This window comes from Lithobates pipiens, unplaced genomic scaffold (genome assembly GCF_037356315.1).
Source record: "Lithobates pipiens isolate NorthernLeopardFrog02 unplaced genomic scaffold, aLitPip1_a1.2 Scaffold_13, whole genome shotgun sequence".
In the NCBI taxonomy this organism is placed as follows: Eukaryota; Metazoa; Chordata; class Amphibia; order Anura; family Ranidae; genus Lithobates; species Lithobates pipiens.
Window position 1 is genome coordinate 410,144,184 of NW_027507718.1, and position 26,206 is coordinate 410,170,389.

General features: G+C 41.7%; 2 protein-coding genes across 2 annotated transcripts in view; both read left to right on the forward strand.

The window, feature by feature from the left end:
• Positions 1-5,934, forward strand: part of SGCB (sarcoglycan beta) — a 41,323-nt gene extending 35,389 nt beyond the window's left edge. The window contains exon 6 of the mRNA XM_077477504.1: positions 900-5,934. Coding sequence (XP_077333630.1) covers positions 900-1,100 — 201 coding nt within the window. The 3' untranslated portion in view covers positions 1,101-5,934. The remainder of the gene's footprint in view (positions 1-899) is intronic.
• A 7,799-nt stretch (positions 5,935-13,733) lies between these two features.
• The window catches only part of LRRC66 (leucine rich repeat containing 66), a 43,944-nt gene continuing 31,471 nt past the window's right edge, over positions 13,734-26,206 (forward strand). Inside the window, exons 1-3 of the mRNA XM_077477505.1 lie at positions 13,734-13,934; positions 17,325-17,756; positions 22,926-23,095. Of these exons, the coding sequence (XP_077333631.1) occupies positions 17,333-17,756; positions 22,926-23,095 (594 nt within the window). The 5' untranslated portion in view covers positions 13,734-13,934; positions 17,325-17,332. The remainder of the gene's footprint in view (positions 13,935-17,324; positions 17,757-22,925; positions 23,096-26,206) is intronic.

Consider the following 26,206-nt stretch of genomic DNA (forward strand, 5'->3'; position numbering starts at 1 on the left):
GACGTCTGTGATAGGCGGAACACAGGCTGCTGGGAAATTCAGTGTTCCGCCTATCACAGGCGAAGGCGGCGGCGCAGCTTTTGAATTTTACAATGGCCGCCGACGAAGAGGGCACGGGACGGAGGCAAGGCAAGGCACGGCACGGCACGGGACGGGACGGGGGCAAGGCAAGGCACGACACGGGACGGATGCAAGGCAAGGCACGGCACGGGACGGAGGCAAGGAGGCAAGGCACGGGACGGAGGCTCGGGACAAAGGTAGGCTGGACACACACACACACACACACACACACACACACACACACACACACACACACACACACACACACACACACACGGATGGATGGAGACACACACAGGGATGGATGGATGGATGGATGGAGACACACACACACAGGGATGGATGGATGGATGGATGGAGACACACACACACAGGGATGGATGGATGGATGGATGGAGACACACACACACAGGGATGGATGGATGGATGGAGACACACACACACAGGGATGGATGGATGGATGGATGGAGACACACACACACAGGGATGGATGGATGGATGGACACACACACACACACAGGGATGGATGGACGGACACACAGGGATGGACGGACACACAGGGATGGACGGACACACACACAGGGATGGACAGGCATGTCTCACCCTCGGCTTATACACGAGTCAATAAGTTTGCCAGTTTTTTTGGGGGTAAATTGGGGGCCTCGGCTTATATTCGGGTCGGCCTATACTCGAGTATATACGGTACATTAGTTGTTGCCTGTCTTATTCTGCAGTAATTACAATGCTAGGTAAAAATGAATAGGTTGCTCTTGGCTTATATTCTGAAAGCACTGAAACACCCCCAAGTTCTCTAACCTCATATGCCTTTCCTTCCATAGGAGAACAGTATTATTCTGAATGGCAGTGTGATGGTCACTCCTTCTCGATTACCTACAGCTACAGGGGAGCTGATGTATGATGACGGAACAGAACGCTACAAGCTGTGCATGTGTGCAGATGGGACTTTATTTCGGGTACTAGTGGAGAGCCGCAATATGGGATGCTTAACCTCGGTCAATCCTTGTGGCTCAGTATATTAAGAAATAGCACATCACCTGCAATTACATCAGTGTTATATCTTTACCCTTATTTATGTTTGTTTAAATGTGTGAGGTTTTTGTGATAATGCTTTCTCAAAATGTTTTGCAGTATTAACTATTTATTTTCTAGGAATGACAGCTACATGACTGCCTGTGCAGTATGCCCGTACAATATTAATTTACAGGATTTATATAGCTCAGCAGTTTTCGCAGCAGTTACATGCACATTTGATCTATGTCTATGTCTGTGCCTGTGTCAATGGGCTTTTACTCACATCAGAGCTGCTTTTTTCTTCAACCAGGTTTAGGGGAAGGCAAAAGCAGCTTGAAGCATGTCAGTCAGGTAAAATTAATCTGTCAATAATTTCTGAATGATCTCAGAAGCGTCTCCAAAGGAATGCAAAACACAAACTACATTTGCACGTAAACCCAAAGCCTATTGACATGCGCTCTGATATATCTCTGCTGTCTCTATCTTTACAACCATTCTCCTAGCTGATAGGGCTGGGTGATTATTGCACTAGTGATAGGGAATACATGCTGGGAAGAAGGGTGTATCAGGTACTGACATTAGCACCAGTAGATGACTGTTGACTAAGTAGATGAACACTCCCAGTTACAAGGAAACCCTGAGCAGTCAGGTCATACTTCCATACTCCTGTAGCACACCAGGCCTTTATATATTTACAGTGTGCCGGTTTACATTCAGTTTACATTTACATTGCAGCAACTGGTTTTAGGTTATATGGTCTAATTAATGCTTGTTATTTTTCTTTGCTAGCACTCACTTAGTAAATTTGCTTACTCATTTATTGTTATGAATTAGCTTGGCTTACATTTGTCCAAGCAAAGCCATATCTGTCACTGTCAAAATACAGATTAGACATATACCTGCAAGTTTTTGGTTGCATAGCACACAGGTATTTCTCATGTATCATACTGTTTTGTAATTTGATTTACTGACATAATTATAGTGGAAATTCAGCCAAAACTTTTTTTTTTTATCGCTACAAGTAAGCCAATCTCTGAGAGCAAGCCGTTTGGTGAAACGTGTTAGATGAGAAGTCCCATAGGCAAGAAATGTCACATTGATTGTCAACTTCAATAAACCGAAACATGTGTGAGGTCATCAGTATTTTGCTTTTTCCTGTTCAAAACTTTTTGGGGAATTAAATTATTTATCGGGTTTAAATTACTGGTTATTTTAGTCAGATTTTGTCAGAGTTGTAGTTTACAACAGCATTTTCAACCTTTTTTTCAGTCAAGCACCCTTATCCTAAAGCACCTCAGGAAAATTGTGCCATTATTTAGTGGTAAAATGTTTGTGATTTTTTTTTTTTATCTAAGGAAAACTGGCATTAAATTGTAAAAAAATAAAAAAATTTAAACTTTAGATATATAGTTTTCCACCCTACCACCAAAAATAAATTCACCCACACCTGATGTGCCTGGAGGTACCACATAAATGTACATTATATGTTGTTTACACCCGTAGTAGAAAGCAGGCTACTTAAACACACTGACACTAAATATAAAACTTTTTTTTTTTACCTAAACACACTGACCCTAATGCTAACACTGACGTGAACACTAACCTAGATCAAGCCTTGATTGGCTTTCACAGTGATCACATGATGGTCTTCTTCCCCCTGATTGTTGCTCCGGCCTTTATATATCTACAGTGTGCTTGTTTACATTCAGGAGCCAGGAGCCGGTGGTGACTTAGGACTGGCTAGAAATGGTTATAGATACATCTGAACAATCTTGGGATAGAAAGTAATTCTCACAGCAAATTTGTATGGCCTTTACAGTATAATTAAAGACATAAGGTTGCACACTATTTGTTGCTAACAATGTTACGTGATTTTTATGGTAAAATCTATAGCCAGGATGGGATATTAGTGTCATCATGCCATCTGCCTTATATATAGAACTACTACTGGATCGTACAGTCCAGCAATAAAGAACTTGAACACTGAACTTTAGAAAGGCTTGTAAATTTTCTCAGCAGGTCCATCACCTTCTGCATTCCTTTTTTTCCAGGAGTTACACACAAGTATCTAAGAGTGGACAAACAAGGCAATTCAAAGTTCATAGGTAGCAAATACCATGCTACTGTCCTAAGTACTAGTCTGCATGTGGCTTATGTGGCAAATACTGTGCTCAATAAAGGTTTACAAGCTGCACAGTGGACAAGAGAGCTAACCATACAATAAATATATACTGGAGCAACCTGTTAGCAGTCTCACCCAGTAGCGCAGCACATAAATACAATGGACATTTTCCATATTGTTATAGTAATGCTCAGTTTTAGCTGTCAATTTGCCAATGGATATGATTGTTTCAGTGCTTTGCACTGTTTAAATTTGTTTTACTTTGTTGGATGTGAACAAAGTGTACACTCCATTCAGGTCTCTATACAGCAGCACATTGCACTGCATTTCTGCATTGTACCACACCAGTGTGGTGGTGTGAAGAGGGCCCATAGAAAACAATTTGCGTGATTGGCATTGATCCAGTAAAACACCTGTTCTGGTGTTTTGCTTATATAGGAGACTTGTCGCTACACAGTTCACTTCTGATTGAAGCAAAACTACTTTCTTATATTTCACTTAAAGTGGTTGTCATCCCTCACATACGCCCAGTGAAGTGACTGGCCTCTGATGATACACAGAGATGAACAAATTCCTTCTACATAAGTTGTGCCTGTTTATCTGCAGCAGTCTTTTCCCTAAATTAATTCAAATTGCGGAATTTACACAGGATCTCTCAGCTCTGAAAAGCAGGAATGGGAGCTGAAGTTACTTCAATGAGGAGAGCTTTGAGAGCTGATTGGAGGAAAGGGACACAGCTCACAGGAACAGAGCTGAGGCTGTCAATCATAGGCTGTGCCCTCCCCTGTCACCATTTTTCTCTTGGTGTCAGGAAAACTTGTCAGAAGTGACTCATGCTGATAGCAGAGGAACGAGGCACCAGACAGAAATTACACTTGACACTTCACAGTGCTCTTGACTGAGAAAAGGAAACATTATAGAGGGATAAGCTTTGTTCATATTCCATGTCTGAGGTTTACAACCACTTTAAGCATTATGAATGCTTGTTGTTCACTATGTTCTGAAATTTGAATAGTATATTTTATAAATTCACTTTAAGGTTTTAGCACTGCACAACACCTTGGTATATACAGTATATAGTTTATATCTGTGAGGTGATACTCGAAGTGTGTTAGCTGCTTTTTGACACTCAATAGAATAAATGTATTTTGTTGCGCGGACACTTTTTGTATTTATATTCTGTAGATTAATTGGGCTGATTAAAGCTAGGAGTCTAACCCCAGCACAAAACAGCTCTAAAATGGCATCTGTCAGTCACAAACCTTCCTTGAAATCATTATCACAGTGTCAGTGATTTGAGTTTATCTAGGGAATTCCTGGTAAAGATACAGCTGATCCCTATGCCTTTGTCAAGTCATTTTATTTATTGTTAGACTGAGCAATGCACCCACAAATATTTCTGCACAATTATAATAAACATTTTATTATTTTACAATTTATTTATATGGATCTTAAATACAGGACAACTGTTGTTTCTCCATTAGGCTGTGTGTCCTATTTAGATCAATTCTATACTGGACGACTACTGCAGCTAATGCATTAAAACATATTGGACAGCAGTGTTCCTCACTTATGGGAATAGACCTATTTTCTGTACATCTTATCAATTTACCACAGAGTTCAGTGGTTCCAGCTGAAATGTACAAACATAAGTGATTGGGTCAGAGCAGTGACTTATCTCATTGTATCATCCTAGGTTACATTGAGAGCCAACACACCTGAAAGATAAGTACTTGTGTGGTGCTCTCGCTAAATAACTCACTGTGCTCTGGGAATCCTTTGTCGTGTTTCTATGTAAAATATTGAATGCATAAACACATACATCATGTGACTCAAAAAAGATGGTTTCCTGTTATTGTAAGAGACCAGGATACACACATGTCTATAAGTAAAACAAAGCCTCACACTAGAGATGTAACATACGTTGCCTAAGCTGGGTGGTATGTTTTGTATAAATTGTAATTTACACTTATTTTTCACATAGTCAATGTTTATACTCTGGAAAGTGTAGCTCAAAGTCTTTGTGCAAAAAGAAAATACACACATATCCTCATAGTGTCGGGGACGTTTCAGTGGCGTCAGAGCTAAGAATTAAGGGGCATTAAAACCATGCATTCACCCAAATTGAGGTGGGTAGTTAATGGCATGTATTTAATTTTCCTCTACACATATGGGTCGTAAAATTAAAGCTGAAGATTAGCCAAAATAAAAAAATCTTCTCTAAAGTTTTAGTGACCTAACTGAACCTGTAATAAAGTATTATCTTATGTTTGTGTGGGCAGCTGGATCCTTGTGTGTAGGGATGCCCTGTCCTCTTCTTGCTGCTGAACCTTCAGAACCAAGGAAGGTAATATTTCCAAGTCTTCTGTGAAGCTGCAGTGACCATTTTTAGGTAAGTTATGTCACTATAGCTACAAAGATTTTTATTTTAGCTAAACGTCAGATATATGTTTTCATGGATGCTGAAAATACATTAACCTACAGTCTTCAGTTACAAAAAACAAACTATAATATTGTTTATTTTTGGTATCATGTTAAAAACTCTACTAAAGCGATTTGTATATTTTTATATAAGACCTGTCAAACCCAGTACAATAATAAATACAAATGTTTTGTTCTGCAGTTACTGCAGTATAAAATGTATGTCTGCACATGTCAGAGTGTACGTTTCCATTTTCTATTGTTATGGATCAACAAATAAAACAGAAGTGTTACACTGATGTTTCTATAATTGTATTTTTGTATTGTATGGTATTTTTGTTTACCTCGTTGGTTCATATTTTATTAAATAGCTCAATAGTGTTCCCTAGAACTAAAGCCATTTGTTTTGCATTTTGGACATAGTAAGGGAGGGTTATAACCCCTGTCTTTTTTTGTGGAAATTTCCCTTCACTTTATGTCCCATAGCCAAACAGGAAGCTGGAGAAAATCCTTTAAAAGTTAAAGTGTTACTAAACCCAGGACCCTGCATTCACTATACCTGGTCTCCCACAGTATACAGAACATGGAAATGCAATTATTTTAATTTACCTTTTGTAATCAGTAGTATATAGCAGTCTTGTGACTTCTGTCAGTGTCTGGTTCAGACCCCTTTCACACTGTGCCACCACCGCAGTGGTGCTTTACCGTCGTTTTATCGCCCGCCAGCAGCCGAAAAGGGGTTAAATCCACTCACAAAACGCCGTTGCATCGGTGTTTTGCCAGCGGTATGACATCGCTGCCCATTGATTTCAATGGGAAGGAGCGGTGTGTTCACTGCTCCAAAGAAGCTGCTGTCAGGACTTTTTCTGACGCCCTGCCAGCGCAGCGCTCCAGTGTGAAAGCCCTCGGGCATGGAGTGAATGGAGCAGCTGTTTTAGGGCGGTTTGCAGGTGCTATTTTTAAAGCTTTAGTACCTGCAAAACGCCCCAGTGTGAATGGAGTCTAAAGCTTGTAGGAGGAGTTTTCATTCTGCTCTGACTGTCCTATGAGGCTGCATGACCCTCTGTCCTGACAGTGCTGATTGGCCCTGTGCTGATCACATGCACCCTCCCCAAAAAAAAAAAAAAAAAAAACTCTAGCAATACACACCAAACTGAGCATGTGCGGAGAGCCTCCAAGGCTCTGTTGTATCAGCAGATGGATTGGGGACAGTAAAAGAAGGGGAGGATCAGAGAGGACAGGTTTAAACAGCCTTTTTACACAATGTGGAGAATTAACCCCTTAGGTTCCACAGAGAGTATAACAAGCATACTGTTGTGGGTTTAGTAACACTTTAAGGAATCATATGAAGAGAAATTATGTGCACCACATGTAAAAATGTGTATAAAAAGGCTGCAAGCCAAAAATGAATGATTCATTCAGAAATAATAAAGCACATTTTCATTTAAGCACTTGCGGACCAGCTGCCCACAATATACTGCAGACAGGTGGCAGTCACTCCCTGATTCCAGGTTTAGGGCGTGCGCATGCGTTGCCCCCTGCTGACACCCACTGTGATTTTACACAGCAAGAGTCTGTCAGCAACTCCCGGACAATTAATGATTTGTGGCTGGGACCTGCTGATCGGCCGTGTGCACAGCCCAGAGTCCTGTGTTGACAATGAAAACAGAGCTCTGTACAGGGGGGAACAATCTCTCAAAGCAGGGATAAGAAACAAAGAGATCTGTAGAAAAAGCAGCACACATTACACATTGTTGGCACACGTTTAACCCCTTGATCACTTTAGATGTTAACTCCTTCCTAGCCAGTGTCATTAGTACAGTGACAGTTTATAGTATTATCACTGATCGCTGTATTAGTGTCCCTGGTGATGTCAGTGGCAGTTAGTCAGCCCCCCCCCCCCCCCCCCGCAACAGTTAGTTTTAGATTGCCTTATTACCCTATTGCAGTCCCATTATAAGTCGCTAATCACCGCCAGTGACAGTATAAAATTAAAAAAAAAATTCCAGTTAATATACCATCGTTTTTAGACACTATAATGCCCCATACACACGGTTGGACATTCCGACCACAAAATTCGTCAGATTTTTTCCAACGGATTTTGACCGAAACTAGTCTTGCATACACGCGGTCGCACAAAGTTGTCGGAAAATCTGATCTGAACGAGGTGACGTACAAAAAGTACGACAGGACTACGTAGAGGCCAGTAGCTAATAGCTTTCGTCTCCAAGTTTTTTCAGAGCATGCGTGGCACTTTGTGCGTCGGAATTCTCTACACACAATCGGAAAAAGTCCGATCGGATTTTGTGGGAAAATTTTAGATCCAGCTCTCAAACTTTTTCCATCGGAAATTCCAACAGAAAAAGTCCGCTAGAGCCCACAGATGATCGAATTTCTAACTGTGTGTATGGGACATAACTCACGCAAGACAATCAATATACACTTATTGTTTTTTTGTTTGTTTTGTTTTTTAATCAAAGGCATGTAGCAGAATATATTTTGGCCAAAATTAATAAAGAAAATAGATTTTTTTTTAAATTGTTTTATTTGATATGTTTTGTAGCAGAAAGTAAAAAATAGGGGAGTTTTTTTCTTCAAACTTTCAGTCTTTTTTGTTTATTTTGCAAAAGATAAAAAAACAAGTGGTGATCAAATACCCCCTAAGGCAGTGTGGTTCTCAACCTTGCTAGGGCCGTGACCCCTTGATAAAATTTCCCAAGTTGTGGGGACCCCTAACGGTAAAATTATTTTCTTAGCATGGGTTGTCAGCACCCAAGTCAAGACAAGTAATTTGCGCCCCTAACCCGTGGACATTTAGCGCTCCCCGAGTCCCTTCCACTTGTACAGTATTAAAACCCCTTATGGTACATTTTAGGATGAACCACTCTTTGTTCTCCTGTCTTTTCCTTTTATCTATATTCTAATTTCTTGTTTTTTTCCCACCCCATTCCTCTCTCTAGCCGTGTTTCTTGTTCTCTTATTTTCTTACAGAGTTGGCGGTAGCTGGTATAAGTGGCAGTGCTGGGGGGAGTTCTGATCAACCAGTTTAGGTGCTCTTGATCAAGGTCATCTGCCGATCTGAAAACTATAGTGGGGACTTTTAATGGCAACTATAATTACAGGTAGTATTACTCACCGTGTCACCGGTTTCACTGTCTCCATGTCTGTGGTGTCTCACAGCAGTGATGCCTATGCTGAAATCAGGAGTTAGGGTCTCCTCCAGCCTCTCCCACTTCACATTCCTCACCAGTCAGCTGACCTCTAGTCTCTGTCCCCCCAGCCATGCCGTGAACTGAATGGGTGGCCCCGAAGAGGCCAAGTGGGTGGCCGTGGGCTCTAGGAACAGCCCAGCTGGGCAGCCACAAAAAGGTTGGGAGATTGTTGCGGGCTTCAGGAACAGCCCAGGATTCGGTGACCCCTGGCAAATCGTCATTCGACCCCCAGGCTGAGAACCACTGCCCTACTGAAAGCTCTAGTTGTGTGAAAAAAATACATTTTGTTTGGGTGCAGCGTTGCATAACCACACAATTACCAGTTAAAATAGCACAGTGCTGAATAACAAAAAATGGCCTGGTCATGAAAGAGGTAAAATCTTCCAGAGCTCAAGTGGTTAAAGTTATGGACTGATCTGTGGAGGGGGCGGGAGCGGCTGGCTCAGGTTCTAAGCAGCAAGCCGAGCATTGCTGATGGTCAGGCATATGTTTGACATTATTCTGGATCCTTCCAGAGCCTGGACACGCTCTGTGACAGCAGCCTTTAGCCCACTTGTTGGATGAATCTGGGTCACAGGAGTGCAGCAATCCATGCAGTCCTGTGACCTAGAAGAGTAGTATGGCAAAAAAAACGTATGCCCCGTACACACGACCAGACTTTTCAACATCAAAAGTCTGACGGAATGATTCCGGCAGACCATTCGAACGTGTGTGGGCTGCAGCGGACTTTTGATTTGCAAAAGTCTGACAGACTTTAGAAATGGAACATGTTTCAAATTTTTCCGACAGAACTCTGTCGGACCCAGTTCCTACCGAGAAATCCGCTCGTGTGTGTGCTAGTCTGACGGACTAAAACCGACGCTAGGGCAGCTATTGGCTACTGGCTATGAACTTCCTTATTCTAGTCCAGTCATACGTCATCACGTTCGAATCCGTCGGACTTTGGTGTGATTGTGTGTGGCCAAGTCCGTTCATTCGGAAAGTCAGTCAGAACTCTGTCAGAACTCCGTCAGAACTCCGTCGAAAGTCTGTCAGACTTAGGCCGCGTACACACGGGCGGATTTTCTGCCCAACTAAGTTCGGCAGACAATCCGACAGACAGTCCGTTCAAAATTTGCATGAACGGACTTGACCACACACGATGAGCAGACAGTCCGCTGAAAACGTGCGTGATGACGTCTACAGCACGTACGACGGGACTAGAAAAACAACGTCCTATACGCTGCAATGCAACCTTCGGCCGTGTAAATCCTTTCTGAGCATGCGCCATACTTAGTCCGTCCAACTTGCCTACACACGAGCGGACTGTCCGCTGAAACCAAGTTTGGACGGACAAAACCAAGTTTGAACGGACTGTCTTACGGAAATTCTGTAAGACTTTGTTCGTCAGATTGTCCGCTGAAAAAGTCCGCTGAAGCCCACACACGAGCGGATTGTCCGCTGAAACACTGTTCAGCGGACTAAGTTGGACAGACAATCCGCCCGTGTGTACGCGGCCTTAGTCCCTCGAAAAGACTGGTCGTGTGTACGCAGCATCAGACCACACTTCTCTTCTAATGGACAGTTAGGGAACCCACTTGTAGTATCCATGCCTCAATGTCAGTACATGTTTCAACAAATTAATCATTACTAATCATGAATGCTTATCACTAAGCAATGTAAGGAATTTGAGAAGGTGGAATGGCTGTTACACCTGCATATAACACATTTGTGATAACCGCCTATTATTTAATTGTATGCCTTTTTGCCTGAACCCAGATAAAAACATATAACAATACTACCACTGCTGATCGGCTGAGTCCAATCTCACACAGCGTTCTGTGTTTACAAGAACACAGAACTCTGTGTACAGGAAATGGCGATCTGGCTGTTCCTTCTCCCTGAAAAGCAGAGAAAAAAAAAAAAAAGATCAGAAAGTAAAAGCAGCACACCTTACACATTGTTAGTAACACAGAAAACTCCTTGATTGCCCCAGATGTTAACCCCTTCCCCGCCAGTGTCTTCAGTACAGTGTTAATGTACGGTATTATCACTGATCACTGTATTAGTGTCACTAGCGAAGTCAGCGTCTGTTAGCAGCAGATTGCCCACCACCCTATCACAGTCCCACTATAAGTTGCTGATCACCGATTGTACAGTATAGCGTCTATAACTGCATAAATTTTGGTATATACACCATAGTTTGTAGATGCTATAGCTTTCACACAAGCCAATTAATATACAATTATTGGGATTATTGTACCAAAGATCTGTAGTAGAATACATTTTGGCCTAAATTTATGAAGAAATTAGATTTTTTTTCTTTTTCATTGGATATGTTTTATAACAGTAATGCCACGTACACACGATCAGACTTTCCGACGGGAAATGGTGGATGTGAGCTTGTTGGCGGTGCATATGCTCCATCGGACAATTGTTGTCAGACTTTCCGCCAACAAATGTTGGATAGCATGTTCTCAAATTTTCCGCCAACAAATGTGTGTTGTCGGACTTTCCAATCGTGTGTACACAAGTCCGTCAGACAAAAGTCCAAAGTACAAACGCGCATGCTCGGAAACAGAAGCGGTCGGTCTTGTAAACTAGCGTTTGTAATGGAGAATTAACATTTGTGACATAGAAAATTATTAAATCTCCAAATGCAGCGCACATTCTCTTCTTCTTTAATGGGATAATAATGAAGCTGTTTTGCTGGTGATACAGATGGAGTTATTGCAAACAAATTTTCAAAGGCTTTTTTTTTCTAGTAATATCAAGAATAATATTATTCTGTTTTTTTTTTTTTATTATTTGGGAAAGTTACCACAACACCATTATCCCTTAGTTTATAAGAACAAAGATACAACTATGTTGGTGTCCCTTGTCAATTTTACATTGTTTTTTTTCAAATGTAAGTGCCTACTCCCAAAATGTAATTTATATTATTCTATACATTTTTTTTATTGTGCATTAAAAAAACTAGACATGCTATCCGCCAATAGAACTTAACCAAAAAGTGCATTCTATGCATCCAAAAATAAAAATATACCAAATCAAATCATTAATCAACCAAAAAAAATAATGTCAAAGTAATAACTCCAAGGCCAATAATAAATAACACGTTATCTCCTCCGATTCCGCAACATGCCTGGTTGACGAACAGCATTTTGGAAACAAACTGAAAAGCACATAATGAAAAGCCCAAACTAAAAAGCGCTAAATGAAAAACGTGAAAAGAAAAGCGAAAATCAAACTCACCAAACTTCTACTAACACTAAATTAGCAGAAAAAGCCCAAAGGGTGGTGCTAAAGAGGGGAAAAACCACGTAGTATGTCTAGTACATCACTACGTTCATAATTGTTGGCCAACATTTGTGTGACTGTGTGTATGCAAGACAAGTTTGAGCCAACGCCCTTCGGACAAAATTCCACGGTTTTGTTGGTGGAAAGTCTGATCGTGTGTACGAGGCATAAAGTTTGAGCGACTTGTGTATATCAGTTAAGATGGCTCTCATAGGGAAACATTAAATTTGACATGTCATGCGACTTGGGGTCTCACAAGTTGGATACCATGTGGCAGCAGTGTGAACCAAGCCCAACTGGGGAACCTTGCTGATATTAATTGTGGCTGAGAAGGCACAAGTTTTAAAGTGACGTGGCAAATTATGAAATCTCCAAATGCAGCGCACATTCTCGTCTTCTTTAATGGAATAATAATGAAGCTGCTTTTCTGGTGATACTGATGGAGTTTTTGCAAACAAAGGCTTTTTTTTTCTAGTGATAGCAAGAATAATATTATTATGTTTTATTTTTTTTTTTATTTGTGCAAGTTACCACAACATCATTATCCCTTAATTTATAAGAACAAAGATACAACTATGTTGGTGTCCCTTGTCAATTTTACATTGTATTTTTTAAAATGTAACTGCCTACCCCTAAACTGTCAATTGAATTAAAACACAGCCAAGTATTATTCTATACAATTTTTTTTATTGTGCATTAAAAACAAAAAATAGACATGCTATTTGCCAATAGAAAATAACCAAAAAGTGCATTCTATGCATCCAAAAATATAGAAAATGTAGCAAATCTAATTATTCAACCAAAAAAATAATAACTCCAAGGCCAATAATAAATAACACGTTATCTCCTCCGATTATGCAATATGACTCGTTGACGAATGGGCGTTCAGAAATGAACTGAAAAGCACGAAATGAAAAGCGATAAACGAAAAACACGAAAAGAAAAGCACGAATCAGCATTCTTCTCAAACTTCTACTAACACAAAATTAGCAGAAGGAGCCCAAAGGGTGGCGCTAAAGATCTGAGAAACCACGTAGTACGTCTAGTACGTCACTACATTCGTAATTGTTGGCCAACATTTGTGTGACCGTGGTCCAAGGTTTTGTTGTTGGAAAGTCCGATCATGTGTACGCGGCATTAGTAAAATATATTGTTTATATTTCAATATTTTCAGTCTTTTTTCATTTATATAATAAAAAATGAACAACCCAGTGGTAATCAAATACCACCAAAGGAAAGCTCTATTTATGTGAAACAAAAATTATAAATTCATATAAAATTATAAATTTAATTTGGGTACAGTGTTGCATAACCACGCAATTGCCAGGTAAAATAGCACAATGCTGAATAGCAAAACATGCCCTGGTTATGAAGGGGTAAAATCTTCCGGAGATCAAATGGTTAAAGCCATATTTATTGGTGCCTCATGGGCATATTGGGTAATAATTACCTGTCATCATCTCTGAGTTTATTAGGTACAGCTATGCGAATGATTGCGCATTCACTATGTGTATCCCAAGTAATAAATTCTGTAGACTTTGTACAGTAATAAAATGAGCAAGACTGGGAATTGTGGTCAGCTGCACACCCATAACACTGTACTTAGTCTAGATGTTGAGATTCCCAGAGCAGCAAGCCATTGACTAAAGCGCTAATGAAGTGCTTATGCTTTTTTGTTTTTAGTCCAAGGTTTGAGTCTTGGTTTGTAGCAGATGTCAAAAAAATGGAATATCTGGATGTAAACAAACAATATGAGAAGTTCTAAGGACCTGGGTGATCCAGAGGAGGACGGAGGCTGCAATCTTCAGGTATTCCTCCCTTGTTTTCTAACTTATAGATTTCAAGTTGATTTGTTTTGGAATATGCAAATCCATTCTCACAATACGCTGATACAGATCACTGATTCTGGGGCCTGTTCTGCTTTAAACTACACCTTTAACCACTTGACCACTGGGCACTTAAACCCCCTTAATAACCAGACCAATTTTCAGCTTTCGGTGCTCTCACATTTTGAATGACAATTACTCAGTCATGCAACATTGTACCTATATGAAATATTTGTCTTTTTTTTCCCCACACAAATAGAGCTTTCTTTTAGGGGTATTTAATCACCACTGGGTTTTTTATTTTTTGTGCTATAAAAGAAAAAAGACAGAAAATTCTGTAAAAAAAATAATTTTTCTTTGTTTCTGTTATAAAATTTTGCAAATTAGTAATTTTTCTTCATACATTTTCGCCAAAACGTATACTACTACATATCTTTGGTAAAAAATAAGTACAAATTGGTGGATATTATTTGGTCTGTGTGAAAGAGTCCACAAGCTATGGTGCCAATATCTGAAAATTGATCACACCTGAAGTACTGACAGCCTATCTCATTTCTTGAGACCCTAACATGCCAGAAAAGTACAAATACCCCCCAAATGACCCCTTTTTGGAATGAAACATTCCAAGGTATTTAGTAAGAGGCATGGTGAGTTTTTTGAAGTTGTCATTTTTTCCCACAATTCTTTGAAATATCAAGATTTTTTTTCCTTTTTTTTCCTTCACAAAATAGTCATATTATCAGTTTATTTCTCACACACAGAATATGCATACCACAAATTACACCCCAAAACACATTCTGCTATTACTCCGAGTATGGCGATGCCACATGTTTACACATGTGTGGCCACATACAGAGGCTCAGCATGCAGGGAGCACCATCGGGCATTCTGGAGCACCCAGGCCAATTCTGACATTTCTCTCCTACATGTAAAAATCACCATTTATTTGCTAGAAAATTACATAGAACCCCAAAACATTATATATGTTTTTTAGCAAAGACCCTAGAGAATACAATGGCTGTTGCAACTTTTTATCTCACACGGTATTTGCGCAGCAATTTTTCAAACGTGATTTTTTTGGGAAAAAAACTGTTATGTGCTTTAAAAAAAAAAAACAGTAAAGTTAGCCCAATGTTTGTGCATAATGTGAAAGATGAAGTTAATAGATACCTAACATGTCACCTTTCAAAATTGCACACAATCGTGGAATGGTGCCAAACTACTTAAAAATCCCAGCTTTAAATTTTTTTTACTGGTTACATGTTTTGAGTTACAGAGGAGGTCTAGGTACAAAATTATTGCTCTTGCTGTAACGTTCGCAGCGATATCTCACGTGTGTGCTTTGAACACCGTTTTCATATGTGGGCGGGACTTACATATGCGTTCTCTTCTGCATGCGAGCACACGGGGACAGGGGCGCTTTAAAACATTTTTTTTTATTATTGTTCATTTTACTTTATTTATTTTAGTTTGACACTTTTTTCCCCAAAAATACATTTTTTGATCACTTTTATTCCTATTACAAGGAATGTAAACATCCCTTGTAATAGGAATATGGCATGACGGGTCCTCTTTACAGTGAGCTATAGGGTCAATAAGACCCCACATCTCACCTCTAGACTGGGAAGCCTGAAATAAAAAAATAAAAAAAACGATTCTGGCTTTGATCGTAGCAGTGAGTCAGTAGAAGCACCAGAGGGCGGCGGGAGGGGGGGAGTCCCTCTCGCCTCCCGTAAGAACGATCAAGCAGTGGAACAGCCGCTATGATCATTCATATGGTGTAGGGAATCGCCGACTGAAAAAGCTGATATCTGAATGATGACTGTAGCTGCAGGCATCATTCAGATATCCCCGCACAAAGTCAAGGATGTCATATGACAGCCGGCGGGCGGGAAGTGGTTAAAATGCTTTGGACAAAGTTGTCCATTTATACAATAATACTAACACATAGCATGTACGTACCAAAAATGACACCCCAAAATAGATTCTCCTACTCCTCCTGAGTACGGCGATACCACATGTGTGAGACTTCCACAGCCTGGCCACATACAGAGGCCGAGTACAGCTGAGCATGGCTGAGCATGGCCGAGTATGGCTGAGCATGGCTGGGTATGGCTGGTTATGGCTGGGTATCACCGAGTATGGCTGGGTATTGCAGGGTATCACCGAGTAGGGCTGGGTATTGCAGGGTATCACTGAGTATGGCTGAGCATGGCTGAGTATGGCTGGGTATTGCAGGGTACCACCGAGTATGGCTGGGTATTGCAGGGTATCACCGAGTATGGCTGGGTATTGCAGGGTATTGCAGAGTAGAGCTGGGTATTGCAGGGTATCACCGAGTATGGCTGGGTATTGCAGAGTATGGCTGGGTATTGCAGGGTATCACCGTGTATGGCTGGGTATTGCAGAGTATGGCTGGGTATGGCAGGGTATTGCTGGGTATGGCAGTTTATAGCAGGGTATTGCAGAGTATTGCTGGGTATTGCAGAGTATGGCTGGGTATTGCAGGGTATCACCGAGTATGGCGGGGTATTGCAGAGTATGGCTGGGTATTGCTGGGTATGGCAGGGTATTGCTGGATATGGCAGTTTATTGCAGAGTATTGGCAGGGTATTGCAGAGTATTGCTGGGTATTGCAGAATATTGACAGGGTATTGCAGAGTACTGGCAGGGTATTGCAGAGTATTGGCAGGGCATTGCTGGGTATTGGCAGGGCATTGCTGGGTATTGCAGAGTATTGGCAGGGCATTGCTGGGTATTGCAGGGTTAATTGTCAGTGAGCAGCGCGGTGGGCACTACAGATCTAGCGGAATTCTGGTAGGACGTCATAGTACGCCCTCCCAGAGTTAAGCAACCGCCCTGTAGCCGTCATTCGGCTATGGGCCGGTTATTAAGTGGTTAAATACATCCACAAACTTTTACAATCATTTGTGTGCTTTGGTAGTTTTCTAAGGAATTTTAGTGCTAATTCGCAGTCTTCTAAGACAGGAGCTTGTTTTGGGCTCCTAATAAAATTGAGACAGTAGTATGAAAAAATGGCATGGCGAACTGTGTTCACAGACATTAATTTCTGGAAGTATTCCTGAGCGCATTCAGTGATGTCCGTCACAGAATCATGCCAGTGGCACTTGAGGGCCCAGGGAATAACGGGTATCCAATATTGCATTTCAGCCCTGTCCCTTGTGCACAGAGATTTCTCCAGACTCCGCAATGATGTCACTCCATCAGTCTTGCTTAAAGTGATATTAAATACAAAAAAAAATAATTTTTATATGTGAGTGAGTTTTTGGGAAAAGCAATATGCCTAAATTCAGTATTTTGGTTGATGCCAAGTTTGTTTTAATGTTAGATGTTTGTTTTTCCTTTACACAGTAACAATTATGGAAGGTCACTGCTTATTCATGGTGATTGCTGGCCTTCTTGCTGGCTCTGTCAGATGCCACGAAGTCTCCTCTCATTATTCTGGATGTCAGTGGAACAATGTCCTCTTTCTGAACTGCAGATCCACAGGAATTACCACTCTTGGAAATCACTTCTTCCTGGATCAGACAACCAAGAATGTGACTTCCTCAGACCATTTACAAAGATGCATAAGGACCACCACACACATTGATCTTAGTTCTAATATGATGTCAGCATTATATCTAAATGTCCTCTACAAGTTTGCATCTCTGGAAACCTTAAACCTCACCAATAACCAGATCTACAAGTTGTCAATGAAAGAGAAGAATGAGAAAGGTGCATTCCTGACTTCATTACAGAGACTTGTGCTAAATGGAAACAGGCTGACTGCTATTCCCAAAGGTAAGAAATAATTGCAGCAAATGATATAACCCTGTTCAGGTCCACTGTTTAAATCCAAGCATGCCCAAGACAAAGATTATGTTAGTGGCCTATCAGAATCATTGTGTAACAGTGCCAAGGGTAGCCATGGCACTATATGTTTAAAGTAAATGCCCAGGTGCTCACCCACACTCATGGGTCTTCCAGAGGAGGAAGATCAAAAACTGCAGTGTTTTTATTGTCAACGTGTCGATGAAGCTCAGTCCATCTTTCTCAAGACACGTGAGCGCCTACAAACCAGTTTTGGATTTATAAGAACTTTTGTGTGATGGAGATCTGGGAGGTTGAGCCTATCAAGTTGGACAGGTGAGTACTTCATTTTTCAAAACCTGTCATTTTTGGCGCACATGCAATTTTCATATTCATTTTTAAAGTGCAAATTTTAGAAACAGAAAACTTCTAAATGCTCACAAGTTTACAATCTACACAAATCTCCACAGACACACAACATTTTGGGTAAATCCTTCCCAGAAGAGTGGGAGCTGTTATAGCCCTGAAGGGGCTGTCCAACAAGATCTTATAGGTGCGATGCTCATGTGTTCTATATATATGTACTTTAACCCCACTTTTATGGGCTTTTTTTAAATTAGCTTAGATTTGCCTTTTTAGCACAAAAGTAGCCTGTTAAGTTAAATTATCTTTTTTTAGAAAAAGTTGTAACCTACTGCTGCTACTGCAACTCGCTTTGCTACTTGGCCGTGAATGATGTATGAACAGCGTAGGTACTCATCATACTAAGTGATCATTAGCAAGAATCATTAAATGCTGCAGAAAACCTAATTAGGAGCTGCTAATTAGACGCAAACAAAATGTGCTTATTTTCTTTCCCACAAATAGGACTTTCTTTTGGTGGTATTTGATCACCACAACTGATTGTGACAAAAATTTTGAAAAAAAAAAAGATAATTTCTACTTTTTGTTATAAAAAAATCTAAGAAATTCAATTTTGTCATACATTTAGGCCAAAATGTATTCAGCCACATGACTTGGGTAAAAAATAAATAAATAAGCGTCCTTACATCAGGTGTCTCTGATGTAAGGAAGGACTCCGCTGATGGGGACACTGATGTAAGGAGGGGCTCCACTGGGGACACGGATGTAAGGAGGAACTCAGATTAGGGGCACAGATATAAGGAGGGGCTCCGCTGGGGACACTGATTTATGGCGGGACTCCGCTGGGGACATAGACATAGAAGGGACGCCACCTGATGTAAGGAGGGACTCTTCTGGGAGCACCTGATGTAAGGAGGGACTCCACTGGGGGCACCTGATGTAAGGACAGACTCTGTTGGGGGGCACCTGATGTAAGGACGGACTCCACTGGGGACACCTGATGTAAGGGCGGACTCCGCTAATGACACCTGATGTAAGGACGTACTCCACTGGGGATACCTGATGGCATCTAGTGGCAGGCGACGTGGTAGGTGACACACTCAGGGCTCCCACTGATTCTGCATTATGGTGAGTTGAATGATTTCATTTTATATTACAATGTAATAATAGAAATAATGCGCTCCAGTCATCCTGACACCATAACAACCATGATGCCAGGATGATTGAAGTGCTAACCCCAGGTGTTTGGAGAATCTTTATCTGCTGATCGTTAAACTTTCTAGAATACACATATTTCTATTGTTGTGTAGGACCTGGGAATGCTGTCCCTCCCTCTCTCCCTCCCTCTCCCTCCAACCCTCCCTCCCCCTCCAACCCTCGTACATCTCAGACGATAACCACACCCCCTTAGAGCTACACTATTTAAGCCACACCCGTTATTTCGCTGAAACCACACCCATTTTCACCAAGTGGCGCCCCTCCATCCTAAAACTTCACCAGCTGCCATTGGTCACAAGTGACACTAATACAGTGATTAGAAAAAAAGGTCCTTACACTGTACTAATGACCCTGTGACAGGGAGTGAAAGGGTTAACTAGGGGGTGATCAGAGGGTTAAAACTTTATTAGGGAATATGTAGCAGGACCCTGACACTAACTAGTATCACCCGTGACACTAATACAATGATCAGAAAAAGTATCTGTACACTGTACTAATGAAACTGCACCAGGGAGTGAAAGGGTTAACTGGGGGTGATCAGGGGGTTAAAACTTTATTAGGCAATATATGGCGGGTACACTCAACCTATCTAAGACAGACGCTAACTGCTGCTAACTTCCGCTGACGCTAACTGGCATCACCAGTGACACTAATACAGTAAAAATAAATCAGTAAAAAATCTGTACACTGTACTTCGTGTGACACTGTGACAGGGAGTGAAAGGGTTAATCATTGGCCTGAACCTGATGATTGATCCGTTCGGAACCGAATCCGATTGCTGTGGGGGTGGCAGGCACAAATCACATACCTGTAGGTGATTTTGCGCAGCTGGGCCTCTCTGCTGCAGTAAATGTACGTGGGGTGGTCCTGGAGTGGTTAAAGGTAACGTGAGTTGCCATATCAGCTGTGAACTTTTAGCACATGTATTCTTACTTGAATCTTGGTGTGGTTTGTATTCTCCTGACGGGGAAAGACCGTGATTATTGCTAGAGGCTATACCAGCTGCTAGCGACATTAGCATTTAAGATCTGGCAGCCTGGCTGTACCCAAGTTGATTGATTGATCAACTTGGTACATTCACCCTGCCGATACATGGTTCGAATCTCGGCTTCTGCTTAACCACTTGCAGACCGGACCATTTTGCTGGTCAAAGACCAGACCACTTTTTGCGATTCGGCACTGCGTCGCTTTAACTGACAATTGCGCGGTCGTGCGACATGGCTCCCAAACAAAATTGACGTCCTTTTTTTCCCACAAATAGAGCTTTCTTTTGGTGGTATTTGATCACCCCTGCAGTTTTTATTTTTTGCGCTATAAACAAAAATAGAGCGACAATTTTGAAAAAAACGCATTATTTTTTACTTTTTGTTATAATAAATATCCCCCAAAAATATATAAAAAAACATTTTTTTCCCTCAGTTTAGGCCGATACGTATTCTTCTACATATTTTTGGTAAAAAAAATCGCAATAAGCGATTATTGATTGGTTTGCGCAAAAGTTATAGCGTTTACAAAATAGGGATAGTTTTATAGCATTTTTATTAATAATTTTTTATTATTATTTTTTTTACTGGTAATGGCGGCGATCAGCGATTTTTATTGTGACTGCGACATTGTGGGGGACCCATTGGACATTTTTGACACATTTTTGGGACCATTGTAATTTATACAGTAATCACTGCTATATAAATGCAGTGATTCCTGTGTAAATGACACTGGCAGTGAAAGGGTTAACCAGTGGGTGGCAGTGTAGGGGTTAAGTGTTCCTAGGGGTGTGTTACTAACTGTGGGGGGGTTGGGCTTTCATTTAGTGAACACTGATCTCTGCTCCAATCACATGGAGCAGAGATCAGCGTCACTAGTTGCTAGGCAGAATGGAGAAATGTTGTTTACACAGCATTTCCTCCATTCGGCCGCTCCGTGAGACGATCGCGGGGATGCCCGCGGCGATCGAGTCCACGGGTCCCGCGACTGGACTCATGGGGGTCCCGACCAGCGTGGGAGCGCACCCCGGCGGCGCGCTCCCGATGGCAGGGCGGCATTAAATATTGGACGTACCTGTACGCCAATATGCCTGCCCGTGCCATTCTGTCGACGTACATCGTCGTGCGCTGGTCGGGAAGTGGTTAACCAGCCGAGATTCGAACTGTCTATGGCTGGCCTTAGTGGCTATTGAGGAATATATTTAATTTAAATTTTTTGTACCCAGGGTTCAGCTTTAACATTTTAGTTTTCAGCAGTTCTTGAGATTTGAAGAACGCTAGTGCACCAGTGACTGACGATGGATCTGCATCAGGGGGATATTGATTTTTTTTTTTTTTTTTAATAAAAGAATTGTCAAAAACCTGTGTAGTCTTTTTACTCTCTTTTTTGGTATATGGGTAGGAGTACCCCCTACTCATTTGCATGGAGGGGCAGGATCTGGGGGCCCCATTGCTAAAGGGGACTTCCAGATTCCGATACGCCCCCCACCCGCAGACCCCCACAACCACTGGCCAGGGTTGCGGGGAAGAATCCCTTGTCCCCATCAACACGGGGACAAGGTGTCTTGGGGTAGGGCAGAGCCCCCTGACCCAAAGCACCCCCCCATGCTTAGGGCACATGGCCTGGTATGGTTCAGGAGGGGGGAGGGGCTCGGTCATCCCCTCCGTTCCCTGACCTCATGGACTGCATGCTCGAATAAGGGTCTGGTTTGGATTTTTGGGGGGCACCCCATGCCATTTAAAAAAAAAATGGGTAAGTGGTTCGCCTCAGAATCCATACCAGACTGACAGCTGATGACAGTGGTTGTCAAGGTTGTTAAGGAGCTTCCCAGCCCACTCCTTAACAACCAGCTATACACAGTGTTGTATGGAGATTAGAAAAATAAATGTAAAAACACTTGCATTTTTGGTGCGGGTCTTTTACAATTTTTTTTAAAATGCAATCTGCTGTGGGAAAAAAAAAGTCTCTGACCCTTTCCAAAAACGCATCGCCTGAAAAATGCATGGATATGAATGTATTCCATAGTAAACCATGTTAAATGGACTGTAGTGCGTTTCTACCAACTGTAAAACACACTATAAAATAGGTGGGTGTGAACCTAGGATAAATGTTACTGAACAATGGTTCACTAAGCATGAAAGGAAGTGAGATGTCTGCCTTCCAGGACAAGATCTACCTTGTGATTTGATGGATGGGCTAACGCTACATGTATGCAGTTATTAGTTATTTACTCTTTTCATTAAACCTGGGTTCATTCAAATCATGCACTGCATTATGGCCTGTTAAGGATCGCTACAACTCAAGTGCATTGAGTTGCAATGCCAAGGTACACATTTCATGTGTTTTGTAGTAACGCAGTACAAAAGGTGCATTTTACTGCACATTACTGCAACATGCTAGTGCGAATACCCCCTGTATGTGATGAAAAATGTGCTTCCAGTGGTCAGAGGACATCTTGTTTTTGTCCACCAATCAATAAGATGCATCCACAAAATTAAACTATATTTTCAAAGTAGTGTGTATGTAAAAAAAATAATAAGTCCCACCTATATCAGATAACATTGTGTTTACTTACACTGTACTTTTCTCATACAGCACTGTGCAAACTGAAATCTTTACAGACTCTCAGCTTATCAGCCAACAGAATTCTGTATGTTCAAGGAGATGACTTTGCAAACTGCACAAACCTCCAGCACATAGATCTGGGGGAGAACAGGATCAGCAACATACATCCAGATTCATTTCGGGACCTCAGAAATCTACAGGTGACTTGTTTTATTTGGGTTATTTAAAATCAAATCTAAAGAATTAGAAAAGCAAAACAGGTTATTAAGGAAATCATAGCTTGAACACTGGCTCCTGCTTGATCATTTATTATCCATGACAACTGTTTTCATATTTCATATGCATGCACATTATATACTGTAGAAGATCACATTTAGAATAGTTTTTTTTTTTCACAGTAAATTTATACAAATAGATTTTAGTTTGCTGATACATCATTAGGCCTCATGCACACAAGACGCTGGTGCAAACTCTGCTGAACACGTTTTTAAAAGCTGAAACCGGCGGTTATAAACGTCGGTTTTGTCGAAAATTGCATGCCACGTTTAGCAGCATTGTACCGCGTTTTACCGCATTTGCGTCTATAAGCGTTTAGTTAAGATAACACCATAAGACCCTCCCCAAGCTCAAAAACAGTATTATGAACTATTTCAGCCATTTTGTGAGACCAGAGTGAGTAGCAGCAGCTGTGAGAGCAACGGTGTACTTGTATTTTGTGTGTCACTTGCCACATCACCTACCACAATTTGGGGATTGTCCACTTGCCACGTCACCTGCCATGTCACTTGCCACATCATCTGCCACAAGTTGTGGATTGTCCACTTGCCACATCACTTGACACGTCACCTGCCACAGCACCTGCCACAAGTTGTGGATTGTCCACTTGCCATGTCACCTGCCACATCACTTGCCACATCAACTCCCATAAGTTGTGGATTGTCCACTTTCCACATCACTTGCCACGTCACTTGCCACAAGTTGTGGATTGTCCACTTGCCATGTCACTTGCCACATTACCTGCCACGTCACTTGCCACGTCACCTGCCATGTCACTTACCACAAGTTGTGGATTGTCCACTTGCCACGTCACTTGCCACATCACCTGTCATGTGACTTGCCACGTCACCTGCCACAAGTTGTGGATTGTCCACTTGCTACGTCACCTGCCACGGCACTTGTCACATCACCTGCCACAAGTTGTGGATTGTCCACTTGCCACATCACTTGCCATGTCACCTGCTACAGCACCTGCCACAAATTGAGGATTGTCCACTTGCTACGTCACCTGCCACGGCACTTGTCACATCACCTGCCACAAGTTGTGGATTGTCCACTTGCCACATCACTTGCCATGTCACCTGCTACAGCACCTGCCACAAGTTGAGGATTGTCCACTTGCCATGTCATCTGCCACATCACTTACCACGTCACCTGCCACAAGTTGTGGATTGTCCACTTGCCATGTCACTTGCCACATCACCTGCCACGTCACTTGCCACATCACCTGCCACATCACTTGCCATGTCACCTGCCACGTCACTTGTCACAAGTTGTGGATTGTCCACTTGTCACGTCACTTGCCACCTGCCATGTCACTTGCCACAAGTTGTGGATTGTCCACTTGCAATTGCAATTGTTTAAAATATTTTTTAATGGTTTTTCATCATTTGCCATAATTTTTGAGATTTTCAATGTAAAAAAAAAATAGGGCACCTTTAAAAACGCCAACACTGCAAAACGCGGTACCGGCGCTTTGTCACGTTTTGCAGCATTTTACGTCTGAAACGTGGAAAACGTTTGCGTCTGAACCCATTTTTTTTGCTCCTGGAAAAACGAGGTTAAACGCAACTGCCTAAAAACGGCAAAAAACTAGACTGTGTACATGGACACATAGGATAACACTGAATGAGTTCATGGGAAGTTGAAAAAAGTGTCCAACTGCCTCTGAACGTGCGTTTAACAGTGCCTTGTGTGCATGGGGCCTTACGGTCCTGCTGCCCGACACTGACACATCCTGTGACATCATAACCCTGACCGAGGTCATCCCGAACATCCCTGTCATCATACTTTTTATCCTCATCCAACTGTACCCCCACGTCATATGCATCCCCCTGTCATTATCCCCCCTGTACCCCGGTCATATAATCCTCCAATCATTATCCCCCCTGTAACCCCCCTTTTATATGCATCCCCCTGTCATTATCCCCCTGTCATTACCCCCCCTGTCATATGCATTCCCCTGTCATTATCCCCTGTACCCTCCCCTGTCATTATCCCCCCTGTTATTATCCCCCCCGTACCCCCCATGTCTTATGCCTCCCCCTCTTATCCCCCCTGTACCCCTCTGTTATATGCATCCCCCTGTCATTATCCCCCTGTACCCCCTCCTGTCATATGCACCCCCCTGTCCAGGGGTCAAGTCCTGGGGAAAAAAGTGTGGGATCTCCCACCCAAGATCCACTCCCCCACCAAAAATGTAAAAAAAAAATGATATGCTCATATGCACGAACGCTTCAAAAGTGGTATTTTTCATCCAATTTACGTATTGTGTGTATGAAGCTTAACCACTTGCCTACTGGGCACTTAAACACCCCTCCTGCCCAGACCAATTTTCAGCTTTCGGTGCTCTCACACTGAGAGAATGACAATTACTCAGTCATGCAACACTGTACCCAAATGAATTTTTTGTCCTTTTTTTCCCCACAAATAGAGCTTTCTTTTGGTGGTATTTTATTTTTTGCGCTATAAATGAATAAAGACAGAAAGTTTTGAAAAAAAACACATATTTCTTTGTTTCTGTGACAAAATTATGCAAATTATAAATTTTTCTTCATAAATTTTGTCCACAATTTATACTGCTACATATCTTTGGTAAAAATAACCCAAATTAGTGGATATTATTTGGTCTTTGTGAAAGAGAGTCTACAAGCTGTGGTGTGAATCATACAAAATTGATCACATCTGATGTACTGGTGGCCTATCTCACTTCTTGCGACCTGAACAAGTCAGGAAAGTACAAATACCCCCCAAATTACCCCTTTTTGGAAAGTAGACATTCCAAGGTATTTAGTAAGAGGCATGGTGAGCTTTTTGATGTTGTCATTTTTTCCCACAATTCTTTGAAAATTAAGATTTTTTATTTTTTTGAATTTTTTTCCACAAAATTGTCATTGTAATAGGTTATTTCTCTCACATGGCATGTGTATACCCCAAATGACACCCCCCAAAAAAAACTGCTACTCCTCCTGAGTATTACAATACCACATGTGTGGGACTTTTTCACAGCCTGGCCACATAGAGAGGCCCAACAT